The sequence below is a fragment of the Gigantopelta aegis genome, chromosome 4, assembly GCF_016097555.1.
Source record: "Gigantopelta aegis isolate Gae_Host chromosome 4, Gae_host_genome, whole genome shotgun sequence".
Lineage (NCBI taxonomy): Eukaryota > Metazoa > Mollusca > Gastropoda > Neomphalida > Peltospiridae > Gigantopelta > Gigantopelta aegis.
In genome coordinates, this window is record NC_054702.1 from 84222250 (window position 1) to 84247558 (window position 25309).

The 25309-nt window shown below is 35.1% G+C and overlaps 1 protein-coding gene across 1 annotated transcript; it reads left to right on the forward strand.

Annotated features, from left to right (window-relative positions):
• Nucleotides 1–1217: 1217 nt before the first annotated feature.
• LOC121371258 (AN1-type zinc finger protein 3-like) lies at nt 1218–25162 on the forward strand. The gene is made up of 6 exons (XM_041497008.1): nt 1218–1338; nt 13895–13935; nt 15616–15657; nt 16607–16997; nt 18051–18178; nt 19546–25162. Exons 1-6 carry the CDS (start codon nt 1286–1288, stop codon nt 19695–19697), a joined length of 807 nt encoding a protein of 268 aa, XP_041352942.1. The 5' UTR covers nt 1218–1285; the 3' UTR covers nt 19698–25162.
• The last annotated feature ends 147 nt before the right edge of the window (nt 25163–25309 follow it).

Genomic DNA, 25309 nt, shown 5'->3' on the forward strand with positions numbered 1-25309 from the left:
CAACAGCTTGCTCTAAATGTGCACGTAAAACCCTGTGACCTGACTTAATGTGTGCTCCACCGGCCTCGGTGGTGTAGTGGTTATGCCATCGGCCATAAGGTTGGTAGTCACTGGGTTCACAGCCCGGAACCGGCTCCTACCCACAGCGAGTATTAATGACTCAATGGGTAGACGTAAGACCAAAGAAAGAAAGAAAGAAGTGTTTTATTTAACGACGCACTCAACACATTTTATTTACGGTTATATGGCGTCAGACATATGGTTAAGGACCACACAGATTTTGAGAGGAAACCCGCTGTCGCCACTACATGGGCTACTCTTCCGTTTAGCAGCAAGGGATCTTTTATTTGCACTTCCCACAGGCAGGATAGCACAAACCATGGCCTTTGTTGAACCAGTTATGGATCACTGGTCGGTGCAAGTGGTTTACACCTACCCATTTAGCCTTGCGGAGCACTCACTCAGGGTTTGGAGTCGGTATCTGGATTAAAAATCCCATGCCTCGACTGGGATCCGAACCCAGTACCTACCAGTCTGTAGACCGATGGCCTGCCACGACGCCACCGAGGCCGGTAGACGTAAGACCACTACACCAATATATATATATATATATATATATATATCTATATATATCTATATATATCTCTCTATATATATATCTCTCTCTCTCTCTCTCTCTCTCTCTCTCTCTCTCTCTCTCTCTCTCTCTCTCTCTCTCTCTCTCTCTCTCTCTCTCTCTCTCTCTCTCTCTCTCTCTCTCTCTCACCACTAACAATTAACTAACCATTAAGTTTAACCGACTGACCTGAACAGACAACCCAGATAGCTTCTAAGGTGTGTTCCCAGGACAACGTGCTTGAACCTTAATTGGTTATAGCACAGAAATAAGACCGTAGGCTAGTTCAGTGAGAGTACGTTTTAGCTACCCCTGGTTACTGGTATCATTATATTTCACATCAACTAGCCATGGTACAGTAGTTATTTAATGTGCTGAGGTTCTTAAACATTCCTTTCTCCCTTCCCGACCCCCTTCCCATCCTCTTTTCTCACAGACGAGAGAGAGAGAGAGAGAGAGAGAGAGAGAGAGAGAGAGAGAGAGAGAGAGAGAGAGAGAGAGAGAGAGAGAGAGAGAGAGAGAGAGATGACCTTTTAACCATGTGACCTGTAACCCGGAAATAACAATGCAGCCTCGTTTTCGGACAAAACCTATCCAGCTGTGGAAGTGTCATTCCTGTGTAATTATCCCGTTGCTAAAATAGTTGGCTACCGTCCCTTTCATCGGCTAATGGAAGATTCGGGTAGTAGCCAACCCCAACGTTGTCCGTGCGGTTTTTGGGGGTAAGAATTATTGCATTTGTGATCAAATTTAGTCTTTAAAGATGGACAAATGTCGATCGACTGGACGTGCCCTTTTCCCAAGATGGAGACCAGCTTTGTGTTACAAGATCATAGAACAGGCTACGCGCATAATCATTTATGATGGGAGGCATTTCCCAACGTTTGCAGCACGTAGACTTCTACATTTGTTGTTCGTAATTGTATTTGAGACCAATTGTATGATTAATAGGCATTATTAATGAACATTTGTACCTTTTTTCGGAGATAAAAGGAATAATCGGTAGACTCGAAAACGTTACAAGTACCCTCATGTCCTGCCCCGCCCACTGCCAATCACAATGTATGTTGTCTGCTCACTGTTATAACTTGACTAAAAGAAAATGAACTTTAAAGCATCCATTTAAAATCAGCAAAGTCATTTTAAAATGTCATATAATATTAATAATGTTACTGCCATTCAGGGTATGATTGTTTTCCAAAGCATCCCAGATTATAAAAGTTAATTGTGTTATGTATTGTCTAACTCTAATAAGATATCAAACTGATCTTGTTGTAATTTTTTTTACTTATAGTCAGACTCTGATCATAATAACTTGTAAAAGCTGGCTTACCCATTGTTGAATCCCAACACAGAAATTATAAGATATTTGAAATGAAAGTCGATCCACTACAAACATGTATGATCATCAATACACATGTGTATGCATGTATGTATGTATGTATGTATGCATGTATGTATGCATGTATGTATGTATGTGTATGTATATATATATATATATATATATATATATATATATATATATATATATATATATATATAGGGAATAACAGGTTAGCGTCTTAACATAATGGCGAATGCAGCGAGGCTCTGCCATTTGACCTGAGCAGGATAAAGCCGATATCTTATGATAGTAACCAGTTATTTCTTTTATCCTGCAAACCTTCGGAATATTCGGAAAATCATTATTTACTCCAGTTTTGTGTTGCAAATCGAGTATCGTCAACCTAGCAAGGGTTTTGCCGTATGACATCATTATTTGTAAGATGCTAGCTACATTCTGTCACATTAAAAAAGTGTTTCTAAACTCTTAATTCATAAATAAATATACAAGTTTTGTATTGTTATCGCAAAACTAAAAGCTATTTGTATTTACTGCACTTCAACAAATGATTTAACGAGTATGTTTATTGAAAATCTACTCTGAAATACTCGAGTCGAGTTGGGCTTATGTCACGTGACCAATATTTTTGGTCAGTTACCAGAAATATAGAGATTTATCTAGTCATCATATCTTGCCAATGCATACAGTGATTGCTGGATAAATAAATATATATATATATATATACACACACACACACATATATTAATATTTCTACCAAGAAAATATACTTAATATGTAATTTTAGTCATTAAAAAAGGCTCTGTTAAGTACCTGAAAACGCTAACAATGGCAGCATACTTCGGGCAGTCTTTTAGTTTTAACAAATTGTATTACTACGTCTACACAGGCAGTGTTTTTACCTAAGTTATTTAAAATTGCTCATTGACATATTAGCAGTACTCTATTTGCGAAATAGAGGAAAACCTTTAAAAAACAACCCAAAAACCCCCCACTATTTACATTCAGGTGTGGAACCAGTACTGTTAGATTCACCTCCTTTATCATGTGCATTATTCCTAAACTTGGTTTTTCATTTAGATTTAGGTTTTTTTAATGTGTTATTAGAAGCAGAAGTAAATAAACAACCACCAAAATCTCTATAGCAATCAAGACACTACATTTTAAACATTTAACCAGGGTTGTGCATCTACATTAGAACGTAAAAGCAGAGTTAAATTTAACCCTGGTAGATGCTTAACCTGCCCAGGTTGAAAAAAACTCAGAGGGCCTTAGGCCAAAAAAAAGAAGAAGTTTGTTTTAGGTAACATGGCCAAAAAAAGTAGGGTAGGTAGGTAGGATTTTTTATTTTTTTATTTTTTTTTAGTTTAGTTCAAAGAAAGGTTACTCTACCTTAAATGTGTTTGCCAGAGAAAAACTCAGTCTCAAGATGAAAGACATGAAGGCAAGCTGTCTGAAAAATGTTAGTTTACTCTTTGCAGCCAGAGAGAAATAAAAACAATCTCACTGTCAATGTCAGTTTTAAGTTTCACATGCCATTTTCAAAAGATAGGAAAACAAAAAAAGTTCAAACTATTCCTTTCACCAATAAAAGTCAGTAGATGACTGCACAGAAACTTCACAGCTTTGTCCAGTTTTGTCAGAGGATGACTGCACAAATTTGTCCAAGTTGGTCAATAGATGTTTGCACAAAAAGTTCACAGATTTATCCAGTCAGTAGATGACTGCACAAAAACTTCACAGATTTGTCCAACTTGTATTGGAAATAACAAAACAATACTAATTTTGTGTGCAATTTACAAATCAATCGGCTTAGAAATGAATAACTTGTAGTAAATTTCATAGTAATAAAAAAGGCGTTCCTAGCCCGAGTACATAAATAATGAGAGCGTGTTTATGTTCAAATGTCCGTCTAGCTCTCTTACAATCAGAGTACTCAGGTTAAGGCGTTCCCTGTGGGACGGACTTATAGTTTTAATGTTTATTAGCCTATTAAATGGACCCATGCTAAAATCACTCAAATTAATTTATTCCCAATTAACTGAAACACTGAAATAAATGTGAACTGTTTAATGTTTGTGGTTATTCTTGAATATTCCTTTTATTTAATTATTACCCATGCTCAGCAGTTGATAGGCCTATCTACATCAATGGCATAGGGAGTGGGGGAGGGGGTACTTTGTAGCAGTATCGATGGTTTATATATTAATTTTATACCCCACTTTTTGGTATCTTCCTACAGGCTACACCCTTGTATATTAACAAATTCTGGGTACTAGGCCTAAGCAGTAGCCAACAACGAAAATTGTACCACGTCTTCTTCAAATGACCTTCACCTTTGCATGCGGAAAAAAACGTGATGACTTGTAGTCTGTGCATGTAGTATCAAGAAATCCTTGATTGTTTTGTTGAGATTGCACGTTGTTGTTTTTGGAAAATAAACCTACATTGTATGAGATGACTGGAGTTACGATAATACAATATATTTTCCTCTATAGGCCTACAGTATTTAGCAGTTTGTAATAAAAGCCGTTTAATCGCCACACACGTTACCGTACTGTCATGCGATCTCGTGTGTCACCAATTACCGTGGTACCTAATAAGAGCACGTGTTATTAACAGTGTTCTACACTCGGTTTTATAACTTACTCTTCTTTGGCTAGTGGACAAACAAAATTTACTAGCCAAGCTTAAAATGTTACTCGCCACAGTGCGACACTACTCATTTTGCATCATTTATGAATGTGTTGTAAGTATCTGGATTATTTTCGCCAAATTACTCAAATCAACGATGAGTTCCGAATTGTACCGACAATTAATACGGAATTCACAGTGATCAATTGGACAACTTCGTAAATAGTGAAATGTTCCGACTGCACAATGATGTCAACAAATTTCATTTGTTTTCGCTGCTAGGACTCTGAACGCACATGGCAAATAATTTAATACTTAGACGTTTTTGGAGTCAGTCGCCATCTGGCGACGATAATAAATTCAATCGGTCGCCACGCTAACATTTTGGTCGCATTGGCGACCACTTTGGTCGCAACGTGGAACACTGGTTAATGATTCCAATTTCAAACAAATTAGTTATGCTCATATCCATTCAACGTCCAGGCATGTCTAGTCTTGGTCTAGTCTCTAACAACGCCAGTGATTGGGTCCAGGGCACGGTGTAAGAAGGTGCCAAAAAGTGGGGTGGGGGTGTATAAAAACCATCGCTGCTGCTGCGCCCCCCCCCCCCCCCCCCCATGCACACACACCCCTCAACCTCCATTTAACACACACACTAACGTGTAAGAGTTATCCTACTTGAGTACTTCTGTCGTCTGCTTTGTCGATCCGCGACCACAACGTTTCTGTGTGCTTTTCCCCACCCCACCCCACCCCAGCAGAAAAAAAAAAGTTCAGGGTCGGTGGCAAAATTTAGGGTCGGTCGGGTGACCGGAAACAAAGGATTTTTTGGGGGGGCCTTATGTATTTTGTTTGGATAAGCCAAACTCAATTTTGCTAAATATATTTAAACAAAATGCACCGGAATTGTTAAGTATTTTTGTTTTATCTATCTGAACTGAGACTTTTTTTTCGCGGCATCTTGATTCAGTTTGCTTGTTTCAAAGATTGTTACACATGGGACAATATTCCAAAATCTTAGGTAACCAGAAGTCAGTTCACGTGAGTTTTATGTGAATAAAGTTCTTGTAACTGATGAGTTAGGCCTACCTTGAACTATGCATAAACTGATTTTCACTTTCCTTATTGATATATGGTACTTTTGATGTTAGAATGTAATTGTTCACCACATAACTGATTGGCGGTTAGGGTCATTCCGTGTCAAATCACCCAGGAAATTTAAACCCTACCCTCCCCAATTTCAATGACATTTGGTATATAGAGTTATTGTGGCAGAAAAACCTGAAATTCCAAGTTTCAGCTCAATCGGACCAACGGTTTCTGAGTTATGGCCTTTTCCTTTTTTTTAAATTTTGTCAAAAAAGGGTGTGGCTGCCCTTTTTTAAATTGCCTTAACTCAGCAACCAATTGTCCAATTTTGACAAATGAGGTATCATTGGAAAGGGGGAATTACAAGGAATCCAAATCTGGCATTATTCCTGATATTTGGGTTACTTTTGGGCTGATGACCGTTTGACCTATATTTTGACCTTGAAATTGAACCTTGTGGGACTCGTGACGTTGAGATCACCTTTGATTAAAATTATAGCCCAACATGTTATCTACAACATATAAAAAAATTGCAGGTGGAAAATGTTTCATTAGTCAGCAATTTCAAATTGAAATATGTTTATCTGCTGCTGTTCTATGCTCTGTGTATAGACTGCACATGTATTTAAGCACTATTAAATGTACATGCATCAACACTGTAAATGTCATGAATGTTCTAACAATATAGTCCAGCATCCAACAGATTTAAGATTAATTTTTTGAAATATTGCCTAATTATCAAAAATATCTTGTGCCAACAACTCATATTGTTTAGAACAGGCTAAACTATATTACCATGGGGACTACATTGAAAGTAAGTTATGGTCCCTTGAATGGACTTTGGACCCCATGTGGAGGAAACTGCAGCCCCCCAACCCCAATTCAGAGCATGCTGCATGAGTATCTAAAATCGAAGAAATTTATGTTTATCCATTAGATCTTGGATTTCCCTCCATTTCCAAGATCTATTAAGATGTAAGTATCAGAAAATCTCCAGTAGGTAACTGACAAACAAAAGAACTAATTGATCCTTATTACTTATATATGTAATTAGTATTGATAATTATTTTTAAGATTAATTACTATCTGTGGTCTGTAGGCCTACTGGCACACTTGTGTGTGTACATTTACATCCTTATTGATGAAGTGAAGAATGTTTATACTTTAAAATTTTGAGTCTACATCATGTCATTGAGCAAGTCATTATGGTAAGAATTGTCACAATTCAGCAATAAATGGCAGAAAATAGTCATATATATGGAACTTTTTTAAAATGCCAAACAAATGCTATTTCATTGTACATAGTTAAATAGATGGCAGGGGCGGTATGTAGCCCTGTGGTAAAGCACTCGCTTGGTGTGCTGACAGTCTGGGAATGATCCCTGTCAGTGGGCTATGTTTTGCTCCATCCAGTGCACTACAACTGGTATATCAAAGGCCATGGTATGTGCTGTCCTGTCTCTGGGATGGTGCATATAAAAGATCAATTGCTACTAATTGAAAAACGTAACGGGTTTCCTCTCTAAGACTATATGTCAAAATTACAAAATGTTTGACTTCCAATAGCCAATGATTAATAAATCAATGAGCACTAGTGGTGTCGTTAAACAAAACCCTGCAGTACCATCGTTTTGTCCCATTATCAGTCTACAATGCAGGTTTTCAAACTGAGTTTACAATCCAATCCACCCGAATTGGTACAAATTCAAGATACTAGCAATTTCGATGATAGTAATGACGATTCACAAATTCTACTAGAAATAAAGGCACAGAACTTTGTCTGCAGCCTCTATGATGGTCTTCCTTGGATTGGTTTGGTGGATGAGGTTTCAGAGGAATTTGGAGACTATAACGTCAAGTTCATGCACCCTCATGGACCTTCATGGACCTTCAAGGCAGTTCCACTGGCTGTCAAAAGCAGACAGGTGTTGGATTCCAGAAAGGGATATACTTTGTGTTATAAACACCCCATCCTTGACATCATCTTCATCCAGGAATTACAGTATGCCAAAATGATCTCGTCAGAATTTCTAAAGTCTGTTCAACATGGATAGTTAAAGACTAGAAAGCTTGTGACTTCAATCAAGTAGTCAGACTCCTCAAATAAACAGAAATACAATAATATATAAAATTAACAAAAGATGAAGGAAACTACCAGTAGTGATTTATAGATTCTATTTTCCTTAATCAATTGGTTGCCACACTATATTGTATCATTAACATTCATGACATTTAGTGTTGACGCATATACATTTAATAGTGAAATGCATGCAGTCTATACAGAGAGCATAGAACAACAGCAGGTAAACATATTTCAATTTGAAATTGCTGACTAATGAAACATTTTCCACCTCCAATTTTTTTATATGTTGTAGATAACATGTTGGGCTATAATTTTAATCAAAGGTGATCTCAAGGTCATGTGTCACAAGGTCAATTTCAAGGTCAAAATATAGGTCAAACGGTCATCAGCCCAAAAGTAACCCAAATATCAGGAATACTGCCAGATTTGGATTCCTTGTAATTCCCCCTTTCCAGTGATACCTCATTTGTCAAAATTGGACCATTGGTTGCTGAGTTATGGCAATTTAAAAAAGGGCAGCCACACCCTTTTTTGACAAAATTAAAGGCCATAACTCAGAAACCGTTGGTCCGATTGAGCTGAAACTTGGAATTTCAGGGTTTTTTGCCACAATAACTCTATATACCAAATTGGAGAGGGTAGGGTTTAACCCATTGGGTGATTTGACATGGAATGACCCGTTATTGTGATTTTAAAGTTGTATAACCAACACACGAACAGAACAACGGTTCTCGTGAAATATTGTGCCCTGGTTACACAATCATAAAACATTAATAGTACTTGCTAATCAATTGTTAATTGCTTAACAAATGCCACTAATCCAAATTTAAAAAACTGAATAATCCCTGGTTAATCACTGCCAAGATAAAAAAAAAATTGTTTCCATAAAAATCAGTTGTTAAAAATAGTGTGTGTTTGTGTGTGTTAATATAGAGCTCTGTATTTTAAAATTAATATCCTGATAATCCATGTAGCTGTTATAGTTATCTCTGATTATTTTTATATACGTTTTATCTATCTGAGCTGCAACTCCTAGAGCATATTTTATCAAATCTTTACAGATCAAAGAAGTATTATTTTCAGTTCATGTTGACAACTTTCTGAGTGATGGTAAATCCCTGTCTTTAGAAAACTATGTATCATAAGTAGTTTTTACTATCCCACCCACTTCAACATTAAAAAAAAGGGATTCAAAAAACTTTTAATGAAGAATTGAAATAACATTCTCAGTATTAAATATTCACTAAAAACCCATTAGATAATATCTATGTGTACTTCACTTAACATAGGGAATAGTCAATCACAACTGGCCTAAAACAACTCGCATAACAAGAGATTTTACATCTTGCCCTGAAGACATCGATGTATGCATTAATTCAATTGCTATAGCCATAATAGCTTTTCTTGGTTTGTGTATTGCATGTACCGGTCTCTCACTCTGTGGTGTGTATGTGTTTGTGCAAACCTCAGCATGAAAAAACTGAGGGGATAGATTAATTGCTCTCCTTACTTAGATTATGGGCAGCCATTTAAAATATTACTATATTGATACCATATAAATTCACATGCTAAGGGGAGCTAAAATGACTCCTTGAACTAATCTCGGGGGAGTGAGAGTGACACTGATAGCTCCCCTCAAACAGAGAGATCTTTTTGTGTGCACAAGTTGTATGGATCATTATGTGTGGTGGGTGCAGCATGTGATGCATGAGAGGTGATGTTTAATACAAAACCAAGTTGAAATTTTATTTATGAGTCTATCTCCAGTTTACAAAGTAAATTCTGTCCACTGATGTGCAACAATGTTACTGAAAAAGTTTAGTATTTTTCGCTGAAATTTAATTTCAGTTTGGTTTTTTTTTTTTAGGGTAAATAGACTTTAAGTTGAAAAAATAAAAAAAATTTGGGAGATTACTTAATGTTTTTCTTTTGATGTAATATTAGAGCAAATTCTAAACACTTGTCTCATTCAAGTTTTCATTTGCCTAGCTGAAAATTACAACCTCTAGCTGTCATGCAGTTTATCAAAAATAATTAAATGAAGTGTCATATAGCAGATATGAAATAATGTTGAAATTTTATTTATCAGCAGTTTTTCTTACCTCATTTTTTTTTATAGTAAAATTGTTTGTCTTATTTAGAACCTTGTTTTGTTTTTCAATGAAATTAATTCATTTAAGAATTGATTGCAATTATATTTTGGTTCATGCAAGTATGAACCGAAAAAACAATGTGCACACTGTATGACCCCACGTAGCGGGTCATACAAAAGTGTGCACATAGTTTTTTTGGTTCATACTTGCATGAACCAAAAAATAATTGCGGTCAAATCTTATAATTAAATTTATATGCATACTTTAACACTACATAACTGAATTTATTTTGTTTAGCTTTAAATACGCCTGTAGTATTGTTTGTGTAAACTTCATTGATACTTATGTCGCGTAAGAATGCAAACGTTCATTCACTATTAATTGAATCAGGTGATTTTTTTGTAAATGACGTAATTTTGATAAGCAATGCCATATCCTCTAGCTGGTGTGCATTTTTACAGATCATTTAGTTAAATTGGAAGAAATTGTCCTATTCGTGTTTACTTTATAGTTTATGAAAGTGAATGAAGGGAACGTGGAACCGTTTAATGTTCGCCAACAGCTGTAGAACATTGCTTACAAGTAAGTTACAGGCGTGAAGTTTCCTACATGATTTCTTTGGCCACTGATGGAGTCTCATTTCATGATTAGCAAAGTTTTTTTTTTTAGTTTTTTTTAAATCAATGCATATAGATCTACTTCTACTCTGCTATAGCATTTTCCATTAATTTATCATATATTTTTTTTTTTTTTTGCTTTTGTAGCTTTCACGTATGTTTTCTTCAAAATATCTAAATATGGTTGGCTGAATAATCCGGCGTGTTGCACAAAAGTAGTGCGAGTCAGTGGGTGTGTGAGTTGGGGGGGTGGGGTAGTAGGTGTGGCTTAAATTTTTTCAGTTCATCGAGATATGAATGAAAAAAAGTAAGCACCTCTGGACCAATCAGATTGCCGTAAAGTGTATAGACGCAAAGAAAATTTAATTATTTCAATTTATTTTTGTGTTTATATCCAATTAAGTAACAAGCACACTGTCCTTTACACACACTATCTGTCCAGGACAGTGGGTTAGTGGTTACTTAGTTGTTAGTGGTTAGTGCGAGAGAAGTGGGTGTGGTGGTCTTAAAACTCACCCTGGGTGTGAGCCAAGCTTTATGTCCAATGGCTTAACCACAGCACCACCAAGCCCAGTAAGAACACACCCCTTTGCAGTGGCTGTACTTAACACATTTCTGCACCATGGTACATGTTTGGGGTGTTTTTGTTATTGGCAGAACTAAAATTATATTTCAGCTGGCATTTAATATTGGTCTAAATACATATGGATATTAGTTTACTTCATATAAATTTACTTCCATGAATTGTTCCTTTTCTAATTTCAAACCTTGGAATATTAGATCTCTATTCCTTGAACCATACCCTTTGATTACAGATCTTCTGTCTTGGTCTAATCTTCATCTTATGTATTACTTAACAATACAGGTATTTCCCTAGAGGCTGAATATTTACTGCTTGCTTCATCAATACATATTCAGCCAATTAAAGACTTTGTTGTATCACAGCTTATACTTAAGCTTTTTGTTTTTCGGCCGTTAGCCTTGCGATCCAATAGACTTGTTACCAGGATAAAGATGCCTGAACCATTATCGGATATGGGCATGTAGAAATGGTTTGTCATTTGTCAGCCTCCAACTTGTCATGTAGATAAGTGGGCAAACCGGGGTTGAATTTTTATAGTGTAAAATCAGTTTGTATATATAGTAAATAAAATAACAGGGAAATTGAGCTGCTTAAATTTTGTATCCAGATTTAACCAGAGTGGGGTATAGCATAGTGGCTAGAGCACTTGCTGAAGACTTGAGGGTATAGAGGGCGAGTATGTGCTTGACATACGTACAACTGGTCACAAGATAATCATGAAACATAAATCCATTGGTCTTATACCAAGCAGTACTCCCAAGCTAGTGCATCAAAGGTGTTAATTAATATATATGGGTATGCTCAATGGGAAATTCCATCAATCATAATAATCGGAATCCGAAACAAACTCTGTAGAATTTAGTTCCAAATGGATTCCAATGATGTTCGACCTAGAGGTGATTTGAGCTAAATCAAAATTAGCGGTTGTTAAATTTCCTTAGTGTTGACTTGTGTACTGAATGCCATGTTTGTAGAGGTTTGTATTTCATAACTTTTAAAGTACAACAGCACTTAGTCAACATAATACAAGGTGCGATCAAAAAGTTCTGAAACTGTTCCTGTTGTGAACGAACAGCGCGACATGGCCATGCATGTGCAGCAGGAGCGAGCAGTGACTTTCGTTATTCAGTATGCCACGTGACATTGAGCGTTCATCATTGGGATCTGTGTTGCACACATTTTTGTGACCACGTGTACGTGCTTATTTGCGATTTCACTATGAACCTGAAACTTTAACAGAGAGCAAACATCAAATTCTGTGTCAAACTCGGGGAAATTAGCAACAGAGACCCATGAAATGCTTAAGCAAGCCTATGGCAATGAAGCAATGAGCTGGGAGAGGTGTTTTGAGGGGCATTCTCGCTTTAAGAGGGGCAGAACGTCACTGAAGAATGCCGTGAGGTCAGGGCAACCCTCCAAGATCACAACCCCTGAAAATGTCGAAGAAAGTAAACAAATTGTGCGTCAGGATCGTCGGATCACCATCAAGGAAGTTGCTGAGTCGTCTGAGGGAGGACATTCAGCGCAAATGACCTCAACTGTGGCGCGATGGCAATTGGGTGCTCCATCATGACAATGCACCCTCTCACAAAGCGCTGAAAACATGCAAGTTTTTTTCCTGGACCAACATAATCATCGCATCTCACACACACACACACCCTTACTTGCCAGATTTGGCTCCCTGCAACTTTTTTCTCTTTCCCAAGATGAAGTTCAATCTTAAGGGTTGCCGTTTTGACACTGTGGAGGCGATCCAGCGCAAATCGTAGATGGTTCTTGACTCACTTAAACAACATGATTTCCAGGGGGCATTCCAAGCATGGTAGACGTGCAGAGAGCGGTGTATCGCTGCACAAGGTGGCTACTTCGAAGGAGACCGCGCCAAAATTAGATAGGTTTTTGCTGTTTTAGAGGCTTAGTATCGGAACTTTTAGATCGCACCTCGTAGTTATTAATTATCCATTGTCAGTGTTATAAAATACACTCATGCTCATTATGGTGTATTAATTTTAACCAACCAATCTTAAGACTTTATTTCCAATTTTGTTTTAATGGTGGAATTTTAAGTGAATTCTGATGGTCCATTTGAGCACATACTATATGTAGTTAATAAGTATCCTGTACAGTTTGTGGGAAAATCCATGTAAAAATATTTTAATCAGTAAGCAGTCTTCATCAGGAAAGGCGAGTGACCGGTCACATTTCCATCCACGTACACTTGGGTAGCTTTAGGAGAGCAGCAAATTGATCAAATTGCAATAAGAATGTGTTTTTTTATAAATTTTATTTGAAGCTGTAGCTTTCCATGATTTTGCTCATGGTGAAGATAGGTAAATGTACATAAAGCTTAAAGATGTGGTAGTAGTTGCTTTTTATTTTTTTATTTAATGTTTTTTTCAATCGGATACGGTCTCTAGTCAAGTTAATCTGGAGACATGAAGTTAAACAGTGTAGGCTTTTTGAAAACAAAGGCCAACTTGGGGGAAAAGTGTGTGTGTTTTGTATATACATGTACAGTGATAGAAATAAGCAAAACTGTTCACTATTCCACTGGACAAGTACACCTAGAAATCTATCAGTCTGCCAATATTTTCACTTGTCCAAACAAATGGTTTGTTTCATACAAGTGCAAGGACAGTGTTTTTTACAGCTCAAAATTAAACTGCATTGAACATTTTTACTTGAGGTAAACATTTGTTTGTCCAGGCACATTTTCACTTGTCAGGACAACCGGACAAGTGCTTATTTCAAACACTGGTGTAGCATATTGAAATATTGTTTCAGCTGCTACTAGTAACAGTTTTTGCTATTGGCTTAATTTACTTTATCTTTTCTAGGTCTCCCAAAACTTCTGGCTTATGTTCCAAGTGTTACAAAGGTGGGTAGTGGTAGACCATTTATGCTGGTTGGTTGGCCTGTAGTTGTTTTTGTTTTTTTAAATCTTGCATTGTGCATTTTAATTTTGTTCAATTATGTAGATGTGCATGTATAACCTGTATTGATTTCACTGTTTTATTAAATCTACAAACAAAAGTCTGTACATTTCCTGAAATTGGAAAATGTTCACCAAAATATATAATAATCTATTGTAGATACAGATGGCAGATGGGATGTGGAAGAATAATTAAGTTATTGGTCAAACGTGTTAGCATGTTTCAGCTATTACAATAAAAGGCATGTTTATGCATGCCACACTTAGTCTTAAATACACCGTTAACTTCCTCATTTGTTGGATTGATAAATTAAGATTCTAACTTTTCTATATTAGAATACGATAGATTGAGGTTTATGGAATATACGTGTGTGTGTATATATACACACCATTTACATTGTATTTCAGCCCTGAGACTAGATTTTGTTTGATGTTTTTATATCCTCTTTACCATGTGGTATCAATTTACAATGGAAAAATTACAATCTTTGATTTTTCCATTCATTTCAGTCTTATACATATATATGACCATGTGATGTTCCAATGACCGATTATAATCAAAAGTTGATTGGTTTGGTTCTACCTATGTGCAGTGTTTCTGCCAGAAAGAAATTTTTGGGTATGGCGTTATAGAATTGAATGCAACCACAGTCAACAGGGTGTATGGGGGGCCTCCCCCAGAAAGAAAATGGGTTACGTTTAGGGTTAGAGTCAGAAAATCATACAGTAATGAAAGGAGTAGTTGATTTTGTCAAAAAGGTTAACTTAAAAATAAAAAATTGGGGTATGGCGCCATACCCATTTTACCCTCTGGCAGAAACCCTGATGCAATGATCGATTGTATTGAGTGTAATTGTTCCTCCAGTTTTTATGATGGAATTGATGTAAATATGTTGCTGTTGGTATATGTTTTCATGTCTCCATGGAAAAAAAGAAGATATTACATGTAAAATAGTATGATCTAGATCTAGATTAACATGACAATAGGTGCATGGTCCTTATAATTCAAATCCTTCTTTTGTTTATACAATTCTATCTGATTGTGTAATTGAAAGTTGATCAATATGTGCAAACCATTTATAACCAATGATGAAATACTAAGTGATTCCCAACACTAGTATAACCACTTATTCATCAAGTTGCTCGAACACATAACAGGGACTCCCATTGTACCATGGTGACCTTTTTAGATGGGTTGCTTATGGGGTTTTGGTCAAAAGTATGGCAGATAATGTGAAGTGAAGCCTAATGATCATAAAATTTTAAAATGCTAGGTATATTATATAGAATCAAATATATCAATTTATATATAATAGAAATAATTATTAGAACTAAGGCACATCGAATAAAACCTGTAATAAACTAACCTAGTGAAAAAATTAATTATGCGCTCAAAGGACTTGATTATTCCATAACATGAAGTATAGTCAAGGCATGTGGTCTCCCGACAACAATTCAGGTTTTCGTACCATCAGAGGTTCTTTGTTATTTTCTTTTTCTATTGCTGTAGCTCATCACGTCTAGGCTGACACAAAGTCCCATTTGTTACTTGTCCACTGTCACTCAATAGGACTGATGAGTTTGAACATGAAGTAACCTAATCTGTCCTCTGTTCTGTTCTTACAGAGGATATTGACATCAGCAAAGGAAAAGAACCCAGGGAGACAGGTAATGTTGTGTTATAAAAACAGTGTGTTGAAAACTAAAATAATGGTGATCTGTAAAGGGTGGTGACTTGTATAAAGCAGCTACATGTACCTTTTCATATTGAACATTGTAGATTTTACCTAATTAATTTTTAAAAAACGTTTAACATACAGATTATGTCTTAACTACATGTATCTATGTTAGTTAGCAACCAGTGTCTGTCTATCTCTATCTCTCCCCCCCCCCTCTCTCTCTCTGTGTGTGTGTGTGTGTGTGTGTGTGTGTGTGTGTGTGTCTCTTTTCTTTTTACAAAATGGGGCTGAACAATTTTTTTTAATGAAACATTGAACCTGTTTAAATATAGACACAATCGTGAAACAAAATTCTTATTGTTTTCTGTTATAAGAACGGTTAAGAAAGTGACTAGGATATTATGTATAGGTAGCCATGTGTGCAGTTTACATTGGGTTTGGTTGTCATTCCAACTAATGTTTTAGAACTTAAAGACCTATGGTAAATGATGTCCTGGCTTTAATGGGCACATAAAAAAAAAACCTCTTGCTGTTAAATGTACAGGTAGTGATACTGGGGTTATCACTAGACCATTTGCTATGTCTCATTTTGCTGGTTATTAGTCCACTACTGGTCCAACCGGAGGGAACTATAGGTTTCATCTCCATCCATTTGTCTGTCTGTCCATCTGTCTGTCCGTCAGTCCCTCGTATAGTTTACCTATCAGCCTTATGTCCAATGGCTTAACCATGACACCACCGAGGCCGGTCTTAAGCAGTACTCTCGGAATGCTTGTTAAGTTGTTAAACTATTCTTGGATATCATTAAATATGGTTTTTCCTTTTTTATATGTTGTATTCTGTTGAGTAATTGTATTTAACCATTTTATGTACATGTTACTTTGTGGTTTATTTATGCTGAACAATTTCTTTTTCTTTTCTCTTTTTCTTGAATATAGATCCACGAAAACCCAATATTTCTCATAGTAACAGCTCATCTTACTGTACATCAATGGAGCCGTCACCACACACCTCCAGGTCTGCCAAGGATAATATTGGCAAGAAGAATTCAAAGAATGGCGGTGAAGACATTCATGTTCAGAAAGGAAACCCCGGCTCAAAGGATGTAACAGTTAGTTCCCATGCCGGTGTTTCCTGGGACACTGATGCTGTTCCCGACAGCAACCCTAGTGTGTTAAGTGATATAGCAACACCAGACAAACTGTGTACAAAAGCTGAGGACAGTTCTCAAACTGCAGATATATCAGCTTCTGTGACTAAAGACATTTCTGTTAATAATGACACTATTCAAAATCCATCGGTTTCTGAAGAAGCAAAGGGTACAAAAAGGTACTGCTGGTATAATTAATAGATTAGTTTTTTAATGCGCTTTACATAACATAACAATTAAAAGTTGAAACATCTTCTTAAAAGATATAATTCACCCAAATAATATAACATGTATTAAGCAGCCATCTGTTCTATAGACTACTTTCTAATATCTCTTCAAGGTTTATATTAGATACAAAATAAGGTTGGCAGTTTTATTTTAAAAGTATAGTCAAATTCAGTTTGCCGTAGCCAACAAAATACAAAACAGCAGATGTTCTGGAAACAGTTTTGGAATTAATGTTAAGAAAAACAATATTATGAATTATTCATATATTTTTCCAGGTCAATTTGAGTGTTATCTTAAACCCTGTTACCATGGGGTACGTCTTAACACAGGTTTGACTATATTGGATATCAGAGTTAAATGTGGTTATCAGTCTAGTGACTGAAGTAAAAGCGTTAAATCCTGTGGGGAAATTTTCTGAATAATTTAATATTTGTGACTTTCTAATATGATGAACTATAATTGAGAGTAACATTAAAACTAGCTGTCATAAGAATTTTTTGTTGTAATCTGCAGATAAAATATAGTGGCAGGACATAGCCCAGTGGTAAAGTGCTCGCCTGATGCATGGTTGGTTTAGGGTAGATACCCATCGGTGTCCCATTGGGCTATTTCTCATTCCAGCTATTGCACTGTGACTGGTATATCAAAAGCTGTGGTATGTGTTATCCTGTCTGTGGGATAGTGCATATAAAATATCCTTTTCTGCAGATAGAAAAATGTAATGGGTTTCCTCTCTAAGACTGAAAATTACCAAATGTCTGACATCCAGTAACTGATGATTAATAGATCAATGTGCAAGTTGAACAAAACAATTAAACCATTTTTTTTTACAAATAAATATAAAAATATATATATTTCTTTTAGTGATTATTATATTCAGTTCTTTTATTTCTGTGACTATAGTATTTGATAACCTAGAGAGAATAAAAATCTTTTGTTAATCAAATTTATGTTAAAAGCATTTTCAAACTGTAATATAATGATTGAGATTTTTTATTATATAGAGACAGTTCAGTCCTGGATGAAGAATCACCTCAAAAAGTTGCAGTTGTTCAAAAGAACAAGAAACGATGTTACAAGTGTAGCACCAAGATGGAACTAGCTCAAAGAGAGATAGGACGATGTAGATGTGGTTGGTATATTCTGTAACTGTTTGAGAACAGTATTTGATAGTACTTTGATAGATTTTTCCCAGAAAATGTCACTGGTTCTTCACTACCGTATTTGCTGCTTTGTGTGCTAGAATAGTTTTTGTAAAATGACCCATTGCTGTTGTTCGTCACATCTGTGTCCAGGGCTGATTAAAAATGTAGCTGTTTTGTTGTGGCAGCTTTTTCTTGCGTTCTACACCATATGTCCATGTGTCCAATTTAGTAGTAGTATTTTGTTTGAAATCAAAATTTTAATAGCAGTGTTCAGTTGATATTAAAAGAAATAAAGAAACAATATTTATTTTTAGTTTTACCGGTAAGTAGTTATGTTATTAGTCAAAATGTCATTTTTACATGGCTCAGTATATGTTTTCATTTCTACAGAGGATTATAGACTGTCACCATTATAGGCTTTGCTCCACATGGCCTCAGACCGCAATTAATTTCGCTATATGTTTCTATATAGCCTTAGTGGCTATAACATTTTTATTAATATCAGCAGGCCCGTGAAGTTTTGTATGTACCTTTGCCTGCATGGGGGACACATACCGTGAACAGGACAACCCCTGTTGTCCAGCTCTTTCTCCCAGCATATTGGTTTAAACAGACCCACCCTCTAAACCAGGCCGGAGTACACCCATTTTACACAAAAAGCACTACTTTTGCATGGGCCGGAATTACCACAAACAAGTCTTCAATGTCAGCAAGTTACACATGTTTACAAACTACATGCTATCCCCTGTCAGTTCAGTCAAACAGTTGCCACTTCATAGCTGTCTGCCATGAAATAATCACAGTCAAACAGCAGACTACTTGCGCGGTCAAATTTCCGGATTTTGGACAACCAAATGGGAAGATAACTGTAATCTGAGGCCACATACAGTATTCCACATAAAAATAATAGTATTTGCCCAATGTTGACAGAGTGAACTTAGGAGATTTATATGAAAATTTGTTGGCCCTAGTATGTATTGCTTTGACTGGCCTCGATATTGTTAAGCCATCGGACTACAGGCTGGTAGGTACAGTGTTCGTAGCCCGGTGCCGGCTCCCATCCAGAGCGAGTTTTAACAACTCAATGGGTTGGTGTAAGACCACTACACCCTCTTCTCTCTCACCAACAACTAACCCACTGTCCTGGACAGACAGTCCAGGTAGCTAGCGTGCTTGAACCTTAATTGGATATAAGCATGGAAATAAGTTGAAATGAAATGTATTGCTTTAGCAGTTCTTTTAGAATGTTTTGTTTCAGTTTGTTAACTTTGTTATGACTGGGTGGGAGGGACATATTGCAGTATGATGGGCTTCCTAATTAACGTTTTGTCTCAGCTTTATCGTTCTGTTGCAGGTTTGATATTCTGCCCACTACACAGACTACCTGAACTACATAACTGTAACTTTGATCATAAGGAAGACGGGCGAGAGAAGGCCCGTGAGAAAATGGTCAAACCAACTCGACATCTCGGAACCTCTTTCCGGCGCTTGGATACCGACTTGTGATTGTTCTCACTATACAGTAGCAACCCAAAACACACCAAAATCTCCAGTTGTCTTCAATATAATAAAACAAAAAATGAAAAGACAACTCACATACAAGGTTTTTGGGGTGTTAGAAGATGCATAATCATTGCATTGTATTTTCTGTTAGATGTTCAGGACGATTGCAGGATTATTGTTGGAGTTAGTGCTCGTTAATGCAGCATCTTTTACCAGCAAACGCCTGGTGGACAAACGGATGTATTGTCTATAGCAATATGCTTCGGAGATGCCATAGCAATGGCCTACGTTTTTACACACAATGCTACACACATTGGTACTTGTAGATAACATTTAGAGGCAGGAGGCAGAGCAAATAAACTACCTCCCAAGTTTTTGTTGGATAAGCACAGTGTTTCATAGTGAAATGTATTGTGTAGATGATTTTGCTAACTTTTACTTTTATCACATACAGACTTCGTGGACTTTTTGGTATGCTGGTACTACCATGTTATTATGTATTTATGGAACTATATAAGACTTTGTATACCGAAGCCTATCTTTATTAAAGTTTTAAAGTTGGCATTCAAAACAGGGCTAGATCATAAAATAATGATGCCCTAAGCTGTGGTAGTTTAACCAACTTTATACTATAAACATATTAGCATTATTGATTAGAATACTGTAAATAATAACATGCAATTATATAAAGTTTGTAATTGTATATATATTCAGACCTCATTACAATGGCCACATTTGTCCCAAAGTAACTTTATTAGAGTTTTTCATGGTAACAAATGCATAGTTTTCGTAAACAAAATACTACCTCATAAGAAATGCTCTATTTATGCAGACAGTTAATGCATAAAGAATTACACTTCTTCTTTTTTTTAAGGATATAGGGAAAATGCTTGTCTAAAATCACAACACAAGGTACCATTATCGATGCAGACATCAATGGACACATTGCCCTTTCAAATGCCAAGGGATGTCCCAGACCCGTAGTCGGAAAGAAATTGCTTAACAAACATATTCCGTCCATTTTTATCATAATTTGTTTTAAATGCACACAACCGTAACCCAGCAGGAACTTCTGTGTACATACCTGGTAAAACGGCGGTCTCCAAACATTTGTGTGGGTACAAGACTATCAAATGGCAGATGGCTAAGTTTAAACTGTAAACACCTGGTGTGCATCACAGTGATAACAAATGGCCAGATTTTTTTGTTGTCATTAAAATGTGTACTTTGAGAAGATAATTACACATTGGTTACAATTATGATCTGAAAGTGTGAATTGAGGTAAAGTTATATTTCCCCAACATTTTAATGAGGTCTGACTATACAAATAACAAACAAAAACATATAGGTTGCTTTTTAAAAATTGAAAAAGATTAAACTTTAAAAATAAAAGAGAAATATTTAGATGGCCTCATGTTGTGAGGTCCTTTTGTGTACCTTAGTTCATGTATATATCTGGTACTTGCTAAAACCTAAAAACCTGGATTTTGTAGTTTAGTTGGAATTTTGGCTCTAACATAACATTAGTTTCAATTCAACCAGGGCAAAATATTGAAATGAAGTAAATAATCACCTGCTGGTAAAAATTAAATGACAAAACTAAATTTATAATATATGCCAATAAGATGTTTAAAGAACTTTAGTCAGCATGAGTGATCATTTTAAAACTATTTCTAGAATTTCTAAAAGTTTATTCACATTCAGTATTTAAAAAAAAAAAAAAATATTAATCTCTAGCTTCTGGATAAAATTTCACCTTACTTGGCACTGGAATAGACTGCAATTTATTCTCTTATAGTTTGGCATATGCATCAACTATTGCTTTTATTTGTTTTGTACTTTATTTTCTATTAATATTAATTTATCACATAGCTTAATTACCGTAGTTCGTGAACTAAATGTCTAGAAATTGCTTTTACTTATTAAGGCCAAATGAAATCATTAAATAGTTTTTTTAAGCACATCGTGTAATACAAAATGTATTTGTATTTTTTAAAGAACATATTTTAATATACAAATGACCACATTCATGATTCCATAAGTTTTATGCTATAGCTCTACTTTATTAAATGATAAATTATAAGTATTAAATTGGCATACCAGGATCATTGTAATGAATCTGTGTGAAGGTTTTTTTAACACATTTATTGATACGGGTATATTGTAAATTTTTATTAAAACAATTTTTTGTCAATTCACTGTTTATTAATTAGTTTGGCCTTATTAAGAATTTTGCTTGATACACTAATGTCACAGCTTGAACTATGTGATAATGCTGGTTGACTAGTATGTACGTATGGTAGTGGATGTTTGCAGTATGTGGACAGTATGAATACATAACAATTTACTGCTGTATCTTAAATAATTAAGCAAAAACTAAAGTAATAATCGAGGAAACCTTATTTTTTCTTCTCTGGGGTTTTTTTTTCTTCTTTTTTTAACGTCTTCTTTATTTCTGTTGTTTTTCATACACTGCTAGCTAATTTTACACAACTTTACTGGGGATTTTGGGGGGGGGGGTATAACTGGTAAAAAAAAATGATGTTAATGGTACTGAAACATTGTGAACAAATTATTTACTGTAGCTCCTGTTTCATTTAATATTCACAGCATGTTGCTCGTGTCCCATGGTTCATTGAAGAAACCATTTAATAGTCAATTAAGTCTCTTGAAAGTGACCTTTCATGGAATCTTGAATAATTTTGGCATTTTTCTATGATGTGAATTTTTGTGTGTTTGTTTGTGTGCATGCATGTGTGTTTAACTATCTGCTTTGAATTGTTAGGTTGGGTTTTTTTTTAATAAATTTTGTTTACTTTAGCAATATGTAAGCTTAGTGTGTAATCTTGCAGCCCTTATTTTCAAAATGTTCTGTTTGTCCAAATTTAGTTAACATTCATTGTCACAATAAATATATAATATAGTCTAATACGGTTATTGGATAAGATTGCTACTGTTAAAAAGCAATGAAAGATCCATTTAACTGTATATGCAATTTTGTATATATTATTTTGTGTGCTTCCTTTAAGTCGATTTTTTTTTTCTTCTTTTCTACATAAAATTAAGCCTCTTGAATTTTAAAGTATGTTGATAAAGTAAAATGAGGGGATGTGATGTGACGACTGTTCTAGTGTGAAACTTAGATGTGCAAACTTGCTAGATCAGTTGACTATCTTCATGTGAGGCCATCTGTCTTCTTGATTAAATATTCCATCTAAGATCAGTCACCCATTCTGTATTGAATGTTGAAGCTACCAAATAAATGACATACCTAGTAAAAGCTGAACACATTTAACAAGTGGGTTTTGGGTGTTTTTTTAAATATATACGTGTACATTATTACAGAATGGATATGCATGACTATGATTCACTTGTGCTTTTTTATGATTTGATGACTGTTATTTAAAATAAGCTCACCATTTGCATGTCAGTGTTATAAATCATGTCAATCAGGGTTTTTTGTGAACTTTGAATAAAAATGACTGATGCATGTTAAAAATCAACCATACACTAAATGTTGGTTATTTCTTTATAATTCCTCTTACTTGGTGTCATTTATTATTGTCAAGGTATGCAGGTCTCCCTTGGAGATTAAGAGATGACCTACCATTATGGATTGTAAGTAACCTATTCATACACAGCTTTTTGAAATAATGCTATGACTATCCAAAGTTTGTTACCCAAATATAACGTGTTTTTTTTTAATTCAGCATTGCACTAAATGATGCATTAAGACATTCTTTGAGTCTTCCTTTTACTGCACTAAACAGCTTTTTAAAGTGTGTTCCTTAAATATGTTTAGGTTTGATCATAATAAAATGATTATTACACAATGCAAACTTTGGATATTCAAAAATATATATATGCATATGGGTATTAATAGTGTTTGTAGAACTTAAATATCAAAATATTTATCCCATAAATCAAGAATATTGTGGTTTATTATCTTTATTTGGATATTTTACTTCAGTATATATTAGTAAATACATTCACACAGGTTTATGTAGTCTGAATATTTGAAAGTGAAGCACATTAATAGTTTTGGTTCTTTAGTACCAGGCTCATGTTTATTAAACTCTTGACTTGAGGCTTGAATAAAATCTTGTCAAACAAATGATATGTAGTTAAAATCTGGGTAAACTAAGTTACTATGTCTCAAGTCTGGACCTCAGACTTGTATAAGCAGCAGCCCAGGGTAAACAATTTTTTTAATTGGATGATGCATAAGCTAAGTAGTTGTGTAATTTATTATTAATAAAGAGCTATATGTACATTAGTTTTTGCGATTTCTGAAATTACAGGTATATCCGATGTATGTTATCTATGTGAATGTAGATAACTGAACCCAAATAAATAGCTTGTTCTCTATAATGGGTGTATTAACATTATGTATGATTTACATAGTTATAATTTTAAAGTGCTAGATTGTCGTTAATATTTATTCGTTAACAGTTTTATAGGAAAACTTATTTAGAAATAATATTTGTATTCTATTAAATGCATAATTTTGTTTCTGTTTCACTTCTAAACAGATTTTAAAAAGGGTTTTTCAGTTGTACACAAATTTAGACCATGGAAATATGGGGTTCTTCATTGCTTAATCTTCCATAACATCGGGTATAAACGTGAATTTTGCCCAAAACCTTGCCTATTAATTGGCCATCCCTGCATGAAAATCTTTAGTTCAGTTTTAATTTCCTATTCAACATCCCAGTTATGGTATTAGAGGGTTTTTTAATTGCAAATACGGTACCATCAAATTTATGTTTGTACAGAACAAAAAGATTAGGTGTATGTGCAAATAAATGAATGCACTTCATAATAATTGTATTTAATAATGGGGACAGAAGATGTGCTGTGCATTTATCTGAAAGCCATGTACATGCCACTCAAATGTTTTTTTTAACTTTGTATATGTAGTAGTTGTCAACCAAGATCTTTTTAATGAGTTTGTAATTATATTTCAATCTTGGTAGATCATCATTTGGTTATTTTTTCCTCCTGTTTTGACAGCTTTACCGTTTATGATTGTCATGTTGTATATGAAGTGGTGGGGGTGGGTGGGTGGGTGGGTGTCTAAAATGCTGCACATGTTAATTCTTTCATTTATGACCATTAAAATGATTTCGGATATGCTAGAGCCTTTGGTGGATCAAGTGTCAAATCATAGGGACTGAAATCAATTTCTGCTCTTATTTTTTTTTAATGTCTTTTTTCCCCTCTGAATTAAGCGTAATATTAGTGATTATACTATTGATAATGTTATCATTGTATAGTTATAAGCAATTGTCAACAAAATATTAGTTACCTACATGATGTATTTATGCACCAACTGAAAAAAATAAACCCAGTGTACAGAAACTGAATGACTACGGTGGTCTGTTGAAAATGATGGATAACTAATAATTTGTTACCTTAGTAACATAACATGTTATTAAATGAAAGATGAATAAATTATATTTACAAGGTTTTATACTTGTGTTTGTTTTTAGGGATTTGTCCCGATTTTGAAAAAAATAAAAGATTTCTGTCCAGTTAAATAAGAGGATATGCGTTCATGCCAAATATCCCTTCCATTTTACGTTTTCTTGTCTGGATTAGAACAAAAGTAAAAA

Bases quoted from the DNA above. Each gene is read 5' to 3' on its own strand.
- LOC121371258 (XM_041497008.1), top strand. From the start codon at position 1,286: ATGGAAGATTCGGGTAGTAGCCAACCCCAACGTTGTCCGTGCGGTTTT. The intron at 16,998-18,050 runs GTACTGCTGGTA...TTTATTATATAG, and splicing joins GAAGCAAAGGGTACAAAAAG to AGACAGTTCAGTCCTGGATG. The intron at 18,179-19,545 runs GTTGGTATATTC...GTTCTGTTGCAG, and splicing joins GATAGGACGATGTAGATGTG to GTTTGATATTCTGCCCACTA.